At 35.3% G+C, this 13,827-nt stretch overlaps 1 protein-coding gene across 1 annotated transcript; it reads left to right on the top strand.

Annotated features, from left to right (window-relative positions):
* The first annotated feature begins 4,013 nt into the window (after positions 1-4,013).
* LOC110737125 (peptide deformylase 1B, chloroplastic/mitochondrial-like) lies at positions 4,014-10,439 on the top strand. Its single transcript, XM_021917495.1, has 6 exons — positions 4,014-4,468; positions 4,614-4,752; positions 5,996-6,188; positions 8,036-8,146; positions 9,372-9,434; positions 10,306-10,439. The coding sequence occupies exons 1-6, from the start codon at positions 4,255-4,257 to the stop codon at positions 10,405-10,407; spliced, it is 822 nt and encodes a 273-aa protein (XP_021773187.1). The 5' UTR covers positions 4,014-4,254; the 3' UTR covers positions 10,408-10,439.
* The last annotated feature ends 3,388 nt before the right edge of the window (positions 10,440-13,827 follow it).

The raw sequence follows: 13,827 nt of genomic DNA on the forward strand, positions 1-13,827 counted from the left end.
TCTCCTTCTCAGGTGTCTCGGCTATTGAGATGGAGACTCATGAGGTGTTGGTTGGAGTTGACCCCCTTGGGCCTTAAGGAACTCCATGCAGACCTCCACGGCCCTTGCCACTTCTTCCGTAGAAGGCCCCGATAGAGGGGTTTCTTTCGGCTGGGACCAAGAACGCAGGCTGCTGTTTGGTGGGGGACTCCTCGCATTTGACCCACTCGGCTTAGGTGAAACCGTTGGCTGTCGAGTTTGGTGCGAGGATGATTCCCTTGAAGCTTCCTTTCTCTGAGAATTGGGAGCTCTTGAGGAAGGAGACGATGGCTTCGGCGACGGTGAAACCGGTTGATGTTCCCTCACCGTGATCAGGTCCTTTTCCTTCCTCTTTCTAGCACTCTTGGCGCTTTTGCCACTCTTAGTCATGTTTTTCGCTAGGAGTGAAGGATTTTTTGCTTGACTTTTTGTATCTATCCCCACAGACGACGCCAAATTGTTTCGGATAAAAACAATTGGGCCTTCGGCAGACCCTTTTGAGGTGGAGAAGACTGGTCTCGGTCCAAAGGATGCTGGAGCCGAGGATTTCCTACACAACAAAGAACACGTAAACTGGCCTCGGGAGTTGTGCCGAGGAAGGCCCCTCCAATGCCGAAGTCAGTACGGTGTTTAAAAGAGAGAGAATATGCTATGCAAAAGATTTTGTGCTTAAGGCTGATTGTGGATGAATGTAAAATGGAATAAGTTTGGCTTTTATACCTTTGCTTAATTGATGGATTTAATTGGTGGATTTGGGCCCTTGAAGTCAAATGGGCTTGTCACTTGGATCGGACCGTTGATTGTCTTAATTAGCATTGGGCTGGAGAGTTGGACCTTGCCTTTGGGCTTTGTATTGAATCATTTGTGGACTAGGCCCAATAGAGAGTTATTTTGGACCCAAAACACATAGTAAGCTGGAAGCCCAAGGGAAAAAGAAGGCAGTGACACCTGCAAAAAAGAACAAACACAAGGTTATGTTAATTTAGACAGTCAGCCTAAATCAAAAAATCAGTAGGCATATCAAAGAATGGAAACTACTTTTGTCACAGAACAACCAAGGTCTTCCAGATGTAAAGCGGCTTCACGAATTGAAGACACCACATTTGCATCAACACCGTCTTCAAGAGTGTCACGAATTATACCAACTCTGAGTCCTTAGAGTGGCCTGGACTCCAGGATATTTGAAGAAGTGAATTTTGATATGAATTCTGGAACTTCCTGGAAAGTACAGTATGCCAAAGCTGAGAATGCAACAAATCTACAGCATGAATTGAGCACACATGTTTCTAAAAATTATGCTCAATAACAGTAACAAGATTAACTTGTTTTTGGGTTCCAACTGTAGAAAACAGAGAGATTGAAAAGTTCACTAAACAGGGCAATTGATTTGTTTAGAATATGTTTTAAATTGACAATATTATTGGAACAGGCAAGATCGGTGCACAAGTAAAAACTACAATCAGTCATTTTACACAAGTAAATGAATTTAATTATTACATCTCAATAACTAATGAGCATGAAAAGACAAATTTGAGTATCCAACCCACATATTTGCTAAACACTTTCTGTATAGCAATATGTAGGTGGAGGAACTGTGATCCTTTGCTTACGAAGTAAAAAATGATTTATGAATGATTACTCGCATTCTACTTGTAGAATCAAATCTATCATGCCCAGAAATTGCTTGAAGAAGAATCCCCGCGTCAGCAACCGATGTACCAAAGCAGCCTATAGCATCCAATGATGATGCATAAGCCACAAGTCCATATCTTGAGACACGCCCATATGTTGGCTTCAATCCAACAACCCCACAAAAAGATGCGGCTGTCTCACACTACCACCCGTGTCACTTCCAAGAGACACCACACATTGCCTTACAGAAACGGCTGCAGCTGAGCCACCAGATGATCCACCTAGTACACATGACTCGACCCAAGGATTTGCGGTCATTTAAACAGATGCATGACCCAAGTACACCAATCAATTATCATAGAGAAAAATTAAGACTGAAAAGTTTATTTCACAATATTTAGTGCTCAAAACATTCATTTTAGATGCAACATCTATCTAATCAAAATTTCTAAAGTCCTTAGATCATAAACGACATACTTAATTACTAATGTATCACTTCATAATGTGGTCCACTTGGACTAAGTATTTCCACCAATAAGTAATTGAAGCACTTTAGGAAACATTGTTGAATTATACTCCCTTTAAAACTGAGGCCTTGTTTGGCTGACATGAGAATTAAATTCCCGTAGGAAATTACATTTTATGGGAAGTTATTTCCCTCATGAAATTCCTAGGAATTTCCTAAATTTGTTTAGTTGGCAATGTAGGAATTTGGAAATCCCATGAATTTTGATTAACCTAGGGGGGGGGGGGCTAGGTAATTTACTTCCCTTGTTTTATGGGAAGTTGAAATTCCCATGAATTTCCACTTCCCCCATTTTTGGCTTTTTGTGTCAACCAAACAACTTCTCAATTTATCAAATCCCATGAATTTTCACTTCCCCTATTTTATTTTGTCAACCAAACAAGGCCTGAATTTTTTTTCCTGTTTTGACTTTTTTGTAAGACAATCACATGTACAGTTTTTTTAGTAAAATGTGGTATGTACAAATTTTGCAATTCACTAAATTTTAAAGTTCAAGGTCATATAGTTTACCCTATTCCCTGATAATCAGTCCCATCCCTGATTCTAGGTAGAAGAGGTCTAATTTAATAGTTGAATTCTAACAGTAAAGGGTTTTGCAACACATTAGCAACCGAATTTGATTCAATAATCAAATAAGGCTCATAAATAATTTTAGGGAAAGAAACAACAAATCACCTCAGAAGCTGCTTCAATGGGAGATACAAGTATCAGAAGGCGCTTCAATGGAGAACTGATAGAGATAGAGGAGCAGCAGGAGGTAGGGGACTTAGATTTTAGAAGTTCATCCGTTTTTTTTTTCTTGTTCACAAATGAGATGTGATATATTAGGGGCAGTTAGGTATTTTTTTTTGAGGAAATACAAGTTTTTCAATGTGAGAAACATTGAAAGCGTCTTAAAAGGGCAAGTTGGTCTTTTCACGTGACAAAAAGAGCTATTTATGTTATTTAATTTCATCAATTTGGTATGAGATAGTAAATTGATCTATTATTGGCTATAGTAGATCCGCAACATTTTGGAAAATTGATGAAACTCTCAATTTTGCAATTATGGGGTTCGAGGAAATCAATGGAGAAGGAAAACTCACAAGCAAATGACAAACACTTACCATTTGGGGTTAATTATTACCACTAAAGAACCAAAAAAAAAATCTCAATATGAAGAACCAGGCAGCCCCATTTCAAGAAGATACAAGTTTTTCAACCTGAGAAACAAATTTTGTTTCTACGGAGGATATTCCATTCTTTTTGCACACTTCACTTGTGATGAAATCGTCATTTACATATATTTTTTTGGCTTATTTCAAGAAGATACAAGCTTTTCAACCTGAGAAACAAATTCTGTTTTCTACGGGGGATATTCCAGTCTTTTTGCACACTTCAATTGTGATGCAATCGTCATTTACATATATTTTTTGGCTTGGAAGGCATTACCTGGACGTTACCTCTCTCATAAAGTCAATCGTCAACAATGGAGCTTGAATTCTTCAACAATGGAGGTTGAGGAAATCAACGGAGTAAGGCATGCAAACACCTACCATTTTTAGGTTGGATTCATTTGTGGTCATGGGTGGGTTTCATGTCATGGGTTGTATCGTTGGTGGCTAAGTTGAATGAGAAAAAACATTCTCGTACCCTCTTGGAAGGCCAATGCCTAAGTTTGCGTTTGGGTCCCCAACGTGTTAGTTGCGTTACCATCCATTTTTCAGCTCCCACATCAGGCAGCACAATGGTTATCGACATGGTTCTTGGTTGCTAACTTGCTATGGTGGTTGTGGTCGCCGACGACATTCTAGGTTGCTAAGGTAGTGGACTAGTGGCTACATCGCTTACATGACTTAGGAGAGAGAAAGATAAAGTTGGATGAAGTGGGATAAGTAAGAATATAATTGCCCCTTTACAGTTTGATCAATTTAGTTGATGGTATTTGTTAATTACATTTACCAATCATACATTTTAACATGAATCATCTTTCAATTTTTGAGATTGCTATCACCTTTTATAGGTGGTTTACTAGTCACACATTTAAATACCATACCAAGTCATGAACTTAAAAATTTTAAAATAAGCACCAAAATAAAATGCATTGCTCAACCAAACTCCTTCAGCATCATCCACATTCATGGACACAACATTCTCTATCCTCTCCTTCATCTCTTCTCCCTCTCCCCACTTCTTCCTTCACTCTTCTTCATCCTTCTAACTCACCTCTTACACTTCACTCCACTAACACTACCAAAGTTCTTGCCATGGCAAAAAGAAGCTTCCCCACCAAACAAAACGACTTCGCTTCAAGTATGCCTCAATTTTCTATTTCAATTCTTTCTTCTATTTCTTAATTTTTGTGGGGTTTCTTCCTTTTTTTTGGGTAATTTATTTGTTAATTTGTGGGTTTTCTTTGTGTTATTTATTTGTAATTTTTTGTGGGTTTTGAATATAGGTATTGATTTGCAGTTTGAGTCACCACTGAAAATAGTTGAATATCCAAACCCAAAGCTTAGAGCCAAGAACAAGCCAATTGATAAGTTTGATGATAATTTGAAGAAATTGGTTGATGAAATGTTTGATGTTATGTACAAGTAAGTTCTCTTATTGGAAGAATTGGTATGTATATATATGGTAGTTAAATACTTAATTTATGATATAGTCTATATAGTTGAAGGATGAATTTGCATATCAATTTGATTATTTTGCTTAAATGTTTGAATTAATGGTTCTTCCCGTTTAATTTTGATATCAATTACTACCTTGATGAGTATTAAGTAGTCTATAGTAAATTTCTAATTAGATGGTGTAATTTAGAAAGTTAGAATTAAGATAATTGTAATTGCAAGAGTGATAGGTGAAAATCAAAGGTGAAATGTGTATCTATAATCTAGAGGTAAGGGTCTATCTATAATCTTAAAAAGGGTATCCTCTAAGTTTTCGAATGAGTTTTCTATATGAAATGTGTCCAATATGGATAAATGCTTCATCTTCATGAATTTTTGGTGCAATAAAGTATAAGTATTCCTAGTTATTGGAGGATTTGGAGGTTATACCTTTTGTCTCGGAGCTTCATTTGGAATTGTTTTAGAATAACAAAACTGATGCATTGGGGTTTGGTGCTCCCTTTGTGAGGAGTAAACAATTTAAAATTTTGCTGCTTGGGTTTAGGGACTAAATTTTGGATATGGGTGCATTTCAAGAGGATAGCTTATATTTGGGTTGTCTGTTGCTCTTTCGAGTGACTTAACAAATGACACTACCAACTTATGTCTTATGACCATAGACCACTATACCACAAGTCCACAAGGTTATGTTGGATGGGATGAATCGGATGATGACCTCAAGGATCATTGGTTATACTCTATAATTATAGAGTTGGACTTGTGCAAGTATTCTCAATAAAAAATGTGCAGTAAACTCAATAGGGAGCCTCACAATGACCAGGGGCTAATATCCCTCTAGGTCTAGGAATTAAGAGAACTAAGAGCATTTTGAAAGCTCAAAACATGAAAGATGGGGATTCATTTTATGATGTTATAAGCTGTTACAGGCTTTTTACCTTTGTAACGTCTCATCTTGAACTGAAATACTAAAGCAAAGGGAGGATCATTTGAGGGGTGGGGGTGGGAAGTGGTGAAATTTTGTTATTTATATTTTATAGATGGAATATTGGAATTATAGTTTTATGGCAAATAGAGAGATGCTATTTGCTGTATGTTGACTTGTGATATTACTTACAAAATATTTCTGTTAGGTGGTAAGCAATAATTTTTCTAGATTATGACTTTTATTTACAGGGTTGTGAACAATACTTGTTGGCTTCCTTTTCCGCAGAACTGATGGGATTGAACTCTCTGCTCCTCAAGTAGGCATTAACGTCCAGCTTATGGTGTTTAACCCTGTTGGTGAGCGTGGTGAGGGAGAAGAAATTGTTCTTGTAAATCCAAGTGTGAGCCAGTACTCGCTAAAGAAAACGCTTTTTAATGAAGGCTGTCTATCATTTCCTGGATTATATGCTGATGTACAGGTACTTTTTTTCTACCCAGATGATGAAAGCTCTCGTGCTACATGCTAGTTAATGCATTTGTGACTTACATTATTTCCAGTGAAAGATGTAGCAACTGTTGTTCTATTAACCGATTACAATTGCCCGTGAGGTCACGTCTAGAGTTGTTAATCGCTTTCAAGCTCCTTTAATATATGTTGAAAAATTAAAAGAAGTATTGTGAAGTATAATTTTTTGCGGCTGGAATGCCAGGCTGGCTTGAACAATTGTGGTGTGAAAAGTTTTACAATAGTAGTGAATATTGTTTCTTCTTTGGCATACCACATACTATGTTTTTTCATCAATAATTTACCACGATGACATAAACTGAATGGGTGGGGTGTAGTTGTTTAGGCACCTATATGAATGTGCAAAACTATGCTAAATAACATTGAGCTAGTTAATACCCTTCTTCCGCACCTCCCTCTCTTTCTACTATCTAGGTAAATGTGGGTCCTAGCACATCCCATACCGAGTTTTTGGTCTTGGGCTACGTTGACGGTCAGGGATGGTGACTTTAGGCCCATAGGCTCCCACAATTATAAAGCTCTTCCAACCATGAGAATATGAGAAACTTAACTCATGTTTGGTCCGGAGGGTTGCGCATTTGAGTGTGGCTGCTTGACCTCCGTGGCTTGATATGTCTGTTAGAAACTTGGACATGAATTAGTAATCTTGCAGGAAACTGAAATTTCTAAAGGCATGAGTTAATTGATAAATACTGAACAGAATATATGGAAGAAACTAAGGCTTTAGTGAAGTTTATCTGCTGAAGGTAATCTCAACTATAGTTAGTGAGCTTGGGTGCTAATTAAAGAGGTAATGTGAATCTAAATGGACTTTGGAAATGTGCCAATATGATTACTTCTGGAGCTATATGCAATGGAGCAATAAATATTGGCTTGTTCAAATTATTATGCACCATAATTCATGTGCAGTGCATGTTTTGTGCTGGATAGCTGTTATCCTCAAGTTCTGTAGAATTAACATTACAAACTGTCTTGGAATTACATATGCATATCCATTGCTCAAAACTCATTTTCTATGCTGGGGTAAGAATTTGGTGGTTGGGAATTGTAAATGGAAGGGATGGGCTGTCGAACACACGAACATCTATATTGAATCTTCTAGTTCTCACTCTTCAGCCATCTGCTCTTTTGATGAATTTAAAAAACTGATGCCAAACATGTTTTTTCTTAGTTTTCACCATCAATGATTTTCGTTCGTCTCCTATGTGCTTTCTGTTTCCTCTTCTTATTTATCAAGTTGCATGACAGAGACACTTAAGGCATGGTTCACAGTTTTTGTCCCTTGTCCTTCAGGAGTTATATACCTATTTAGCAGATCAGTAGAAAATAAATTCACTTCAACCAAGAGAGACATTTTGTGAACTAAGATTAATTCCCTATTACTAAGGTTCTTATGATTGTCTTTGAACACAACAATGATATAACTTTACTGATGCACTATTTGTATCTCCATAGGAAATTAGAATATCCATTAACCTGAGCTTAAACTGCCACGACCGCATGATTACTTGTTCTTTTACACCCGTATGTTCCGATAGTAATATTGTAAGTGTAATGTACCACATATTTATTTAGCCTCTCCAGTAATGACATTATCCTGATTCTTCTTTATTTTCAGGTTGGGTTGTGCAAACTGCAAAGTCATAAATGCAAGACTCCTTGGTGAAGCAACCAGATTGACCATTGAATGAAATACATCTGTCTTTACATGCTTTCAACTGTAGTACTTTGGTTGTTTTTTCTGTTATCAACTTTGTTGAGGTTGGTCTAACATGCTACTGTCTATGATCTTTGTTGCAGAGACCAGAATCTGTCAAGATTAATTCCAAGGATATTAATGGTTCAAGATTCACAGTTACTTTGTCCAGCCTACCTGCTCGTGTATTCCAACATGAGTTTGACCATTTGCAGGTAGTCCACGATATCTGTTATTGCTTTTTTTTTTTTTTTGAGGGGTGGGGGGTGGGTGGGTGTTGAGGCACATCACTGCTGGATTGACCAAAGTAAATCTTCTAACTTATGAAGTTATGTAATATTATTAAAAATCAAAATAAAACTTGTTTAGGAATTTGGATTAGTAATCCTGGCGTCTATTGAAGTGGATGAGCATATTATGTCAAGTATGATTTTGTGGAACAAGAGTGCCATTCCCTGTTGTCATGTATTGTTTATCATGATGGGAATCTTTAAATTTTCCAAGTGTTGTAGCTTTTTTTTTTTTTTTTTTTTTATGTAAAACTTGTCACAGAGTCCCAAAGTTGTGTCACTCATTTGAAGCGATAAGCATATATGAAATTTACTATGTTGATAACCTAACGTTAAGAATCTTAAATTGTTTGTTCTTTGATAATAATCTATTTTTTGTCAATATTGACATCCAAGTTTCTTTTTATCGTTCGATTCCTTATGATGATTCATGTTAGCCGACCCCAAATCATTATGGGACTAAGGCTTTGTTGTTGTTGTTGTTGTTGTATTGACATCCAAGTTTCTAAATTCATCATACTTTGAACAAACATCACCTAATTTAATCCTCTTCTTTTTAATACTTCTATTAATATTCAAGCTACTCTTTTCATATTATCCTCTTTTATATGCTTTTCACCATGCAAATCCTGACAAGCTTATAAAAACTATGGACCGTCATGTTATTTTCTGGAAATTCATTCTTTGAGCCTAATCTCATCCCATATCATTCACTTTATACCTTGAGCGCTCACCACCACTGGCTTTTCTCTTTTTGCTGCTGACCTTGTGAGCAGCTTGATAACCCTTTTTTCTTTCCTGATATATGTTTTCAAGATCAACATTCATGCTTTCACACTAATACCATTTGAGTATTTCGTTTTGTCTTGTTTGATATAATTCACTACCTTTTTATTTATCTCTACTAACTTTTTAACTTGTCATAGGATTAAGACAAAACTCACAAAATTATCCCTACTGCTTCTTTTATCACATTTTTGAATCAAAAATTTGTTTGGCTGTATACCTTAAAGTTGGTATATGACTATTGAAGATGTCTTAACTTTTGCAATTATTCTAGAACTGAGGATGTATGAGTTTTAATTTTGTTTTGAAATGCTAGTGTATTCTCTATAGCTTGCATCTTACATTCTTTCTAACAAATTTTCAGGGCATCCTCTTCTTTGAGAGAATGACAGATGAAGAACTTGACACCATACGTGATGGGTTACAGGTAACATGGTTATCAGAGGCTTTTCAAATGATTGATTTTGGAGTCAATTGGTTTTCCTTCATCTTGGTGGACTTGTAGAGTTCTAATTTTTTTTTTATTTTTTTTTTTTAAAAAAAAATCTTCTTTTTTACTACAATTTTCAACTATATTTTTTTTTTATGACTGAAAATAAGCCTTAGCTTATAGATGAGTTTAGTAGTGAAATGAATCCAATAAGTTGTCTAGGGATATTATGTAGATATTTAGCCTTATCATTGGATTGCTGAAAGAAGGGATTTACATGTTTTGCTTGTTCATCACTATTTAACTTTAACATTCAGTAGGTACAGTATATATTTGAGAGTTGATAATTGATGCTTGCCAGTATCATGATTGATGAACTGTAACGGGTAATAAAATCCATTTCAAGTATGATATAATAAAAGGATTATGGACTAAAAAAACTTTGGGACTACTAGAAGCTGGCATTGGTTTTGCAGGTTTATTTGTGCAGCTCATATAATGATAAAAGTCTTTTATTTATCTCAAGTGTCATATTGTTAAGTAGATTAGATTTTTGTGGGATTTTGTTTGCTTATGTTTTCAACTTCCAACATTTATCATTGTTTTAAATTATATGTTGATGCACTTTTGTTGCAATATTTTGGAAAAATAAGGTAAGCATAGAACCTTTTGTGAACTTAAATTATGAGTTTAGCTTTAGGAGATAAAGCAACTTACGAGAGAAGTTATATCACATATATACATATTACTCCGTAACCTCTACTTTGTGCAAATTGGCATAAGGTCCAATATTTGTTTTTAAAAAAGAAAAATACTTGTATTAAAGAGAATGACCTTTTTAACTTTCTCTGTTTGCAACTTAAAACAGGCATTGGAATTAAAGTATGAGAAAAGCACTGGAATGTCAAGACCCGAGAGCATTGAAACTCGAAAAAGAAGGAAAACCGGTGTTAGTTTTGGAAAATCTTAATCAAGAATACTACGCCTTTACCCGTGAAAAGCTAAATTCCTTCAAACTTCAAAGGTTGATCATCCCGGCCATACGACCCGGATTTCTGGTTCTTTTGAACCGCCTGATGTGGTTAACTAACTATGCCACGTTGTAATGTTGAGTTGGCCAAGTTAGTTAGAATAATTGGATTCTATTAGGAATTAGTTAGCATTTTCTGTTAAGATGTACTTTGTTAGCTATAAGACATCATTGTACAACAATTGTAAATTCATTTAGAAAATTAATACTTCCTCCGTTCTTTTAATATTGCATCACTTTCTTTTTAGGACAAAAAATACCTAGGTTCACACTGCAAATACCCAACATACCCTTACTTTTTCACACTTACTTTTTATTTTATCTTTACATTACATGGACAATTTTGTATTTTTACGCTTCTCTTTCTTACTTTTTCCCATTACCAAATTTTGCCTCTAAAACCCCTATGATGTAATATAAAAAGAACGGAGGAAGTAAAATTCCTCTTCCTTCTCTCTCTTTCTCTCTCTTCTTCTTCTATTTCTCTATTCTTCTTCTACATTTTATCATCTTCTTGATCAATTTCTGATCAAATATGAAGAGATTAGCAGTGATAATGCATTATTGGTATCAGAGCAAAAATAATAGAATTTAAAGAAATTTAATTCAATCTTGCATATGAACCCATGTCTTGAAATAGCTTAATCAGAAAATCAACCAATCTTGAATTCCAGCGCCAATTCCTAAGTGGAGAGGAGATATTGAGAAATAGATTAAGACCTTAGAGAATCGAATGAGCACTAAAGAATAGTGGAATGCATAAATTTCTAAGAAAATGGATGTTAAATTTGGGAAAATTGATGAGAAATTCGATGAACTAATCAAATTGTTGCAAAACAAGAACAATGCAAAAAGTCTCAACTCAAGGGAAAGTCCCAGTTCATCTTCATCCAAAAATTCAATATCAACCCTAGTTTCGGATATAAGCAATTCCAACAGGCTTTTAGGTGTGAATCCTAAAATCGAGTTTCCTATATTGATGGTAGTAATGCATCAATATGGGTTAAGAAGTGTTTCAAGTTTTAAGCTTGTGTAAAATTCTTATTGAGCAATGGGTTCATTTATTCTCACCAACCATGGTAGACAAAGCTAAAACTTGGGTAATGATGAATTACTTGTCTATTAGGAGAGCTTTGGTGATTGATTGGAATGATTTTGTGACCGATCTTAACTTCTTAAGGCCAGTCTAGATTTAAAGAAAATAACTGGAATATTGTTGAACAATTTGATATTTTGCAGCAAGATGGTTCATTGAAGGATTGCATAGATATTTTTGAAAGCGCAAGATAGATATATGTTGTTGGGTAGTCATGTGTTACCTGATAAATATGTTCTTGATAGCTTTACAATTGTCCTTAAACCCTATGTTAAGCCATTTGTAAAAGCTTTCAAACCTGCAACCATTTCTTAGGCATTTGATTTTGCTAGGTTACAAGAAGAGTCTTTAAGCCAAAGTTCTTCTGTATGTAGTTATAGGAAGACAGCTTATATGCATAGTCAGAAAAACATGGGAATTCATATCAATCGGTAATAGCATCAAACAAAGTGTCTAATTCAACTTCTATGAATTCCATCTATTTCTAAAACCTCTCAACAAAAGAATTACAGACCATATAAATATATCCCAGTAGATGTTAGAGCAAAAAAGATTGCTAAGGGTCTTTGTTACTACTGTGATCAACCTTATGAGAGAAACCATAAGTGTCAGTTTAAAGAAACATAATTGTTTACAATAGATCAGAGTTTCTTGGGAGTGATAAGAGCAATGAGCTGATAGAGTTGGAAGAAGTTGATGCTATACAGGGAGCTGAGCCTTGTATTTCTGTGAATGCACTTTCTGGTAATCAAAACTTTCATACCATGAGATTAGTGGGGATGGTAGGAGGAACACCCTTACATATTTTGATTGAATTAGGAACTACTCATAATTTTCTTGACTTGGAAGTAGCTAAGAAGTTAGGTTGTCAACTGGAAGAAATAGACTCTTAAGTATGACAATAACAGATGGTAATCATCTAGTATGTTATTATAAGTGTAGAGAGCTTAAATGGGTCATGAATAAAGTTGAGTTTTCAGCAGAAGTAATGTTGATCGCATTACAAAGTTGTGATCACATGGTACTTGGAATCCAATGGTTGAGTACTCTAAGGCAGATTACTTAGGATTTCAAGAAGTTGTATATGGACTTTGTTTTGGATGGGAACCACTTTTCACTTTACATGGTATTCCACCGAAGAAAGTGAAAGTTATTGAGGAGGCCATGCCAAGTAAACAAATGGAATTGTGTTTAATACAAGTTGTGGACAGATATATGGCTCGGGGAATGGAGTGTTTACAAATTGAGCAAGGGCAGTGTTCTGATAAGTTACTATTGCTAAAAGAAAAGGTTTAAAGTGGCATTTGTTAATCCTATTGTAGGCATCAATTAAAACGCGCCTATTTAAGCATGTGTTGAATATTCTTAGCAGTTATAAGGAGTGACATTTGACATTATACGATAAAGGACAAAAGGTAGGGAGCCGCTGTAACACATTAGAAATTTCCTTCCTTTGAAATATTTGTTTTACCCTTATATATACAATTTCCAACAACTTAAACTCACTTTAAATAACTTATAATAATTTGAAAATTATTTTAAAATCCCCTAATTAATCTCTCTTCTAATAATGGGTTATTAAACCCTTTAAATAAAATCACACTACTTTAAATAAAATTCCACCAATATTACGTGATTAAAAACCCCTTAAACTTATTAAAACTCCATCATTATGCTTGATTAATACTTAAAATCAATGAGTATATAAAAGCCCCAAATTAATTTATACTAGAACCCTAATCATGTCTTAAATAAATTAAAAATTCTAACTTTAATCATATCAAAATCTGAAAATAATACTCATTATAATAATCTAAAAATTAAAGGAAAAATTGCCAAAATAATCCAACCTTGCCTCATCCGCTCAAAATAATCCCACATTTTGATTATTTTCTAATAATCCGACCTTTATACCTAATTCGTTCAAAATGGTCCCAACCAGTCATGTAATTTTTATAGACACATGGCGGCCTATGATTGGTCCGAAAAAATAAAGATATAATAAAAAATATCAAAAAAGTTAAATATTTGTAAAGAAAAAAAATGAAACAACGATTAATTATTTTAAAACCACCCCACCGGCTACCAAGCTAATCCATACTCCCCAATCCCCACCACCTGACTCCCCTGCCCTACGGTTTCAACTAACTAGACCCCTAACCCTAGCACCGGCGCCGACAACGCGACCGACCCCCTTACCTCTTAACCACCAACCACCCTTGAAAAATCCCTTTCTTGTCCCAATCCCGACATCTCACCTATAC

This window comes from Chenopodium quinoa, unplaced genomic scaffold, assembly GCF_001683475.1.
Source record: "Chenopodium quinoa cultivar QQ74 unplaced genomic scaffold, ASM168347v1, whole genome shotgun sequence".
NCBI classification, from domain to species: Eukaryota; Viridiplantae; Streptophyta; class Magnoliopsida; order Caryophyllales; family Amaranthaceae; genus Chenopodium; species Chenopodium quinoa.

Bases quoted from the DNA above. Each gene is read 5' to 3' on its own strand.
- LOC110737125 (XM_021917495.1), top strand. From the start codon at position 4,255: ATGCATTGCTCAACCAAACTCCTTCAGCATCATCCACATTCATGGACA. The intron at 6,189-8,035 runs GTACTTTTTTTC...TCTTTGTTGCAG, and splicing joins GATTATATGCTGATGTACAG to AGACCAGAATCTGTCAAGAT. The intron at 9,435-10,305 runs GTAACATGGTTA...AACTTAAAACAG, and splicing joins CCATACGTGATGGGTTACAG to GCATTGGAATTAAAGTATGA.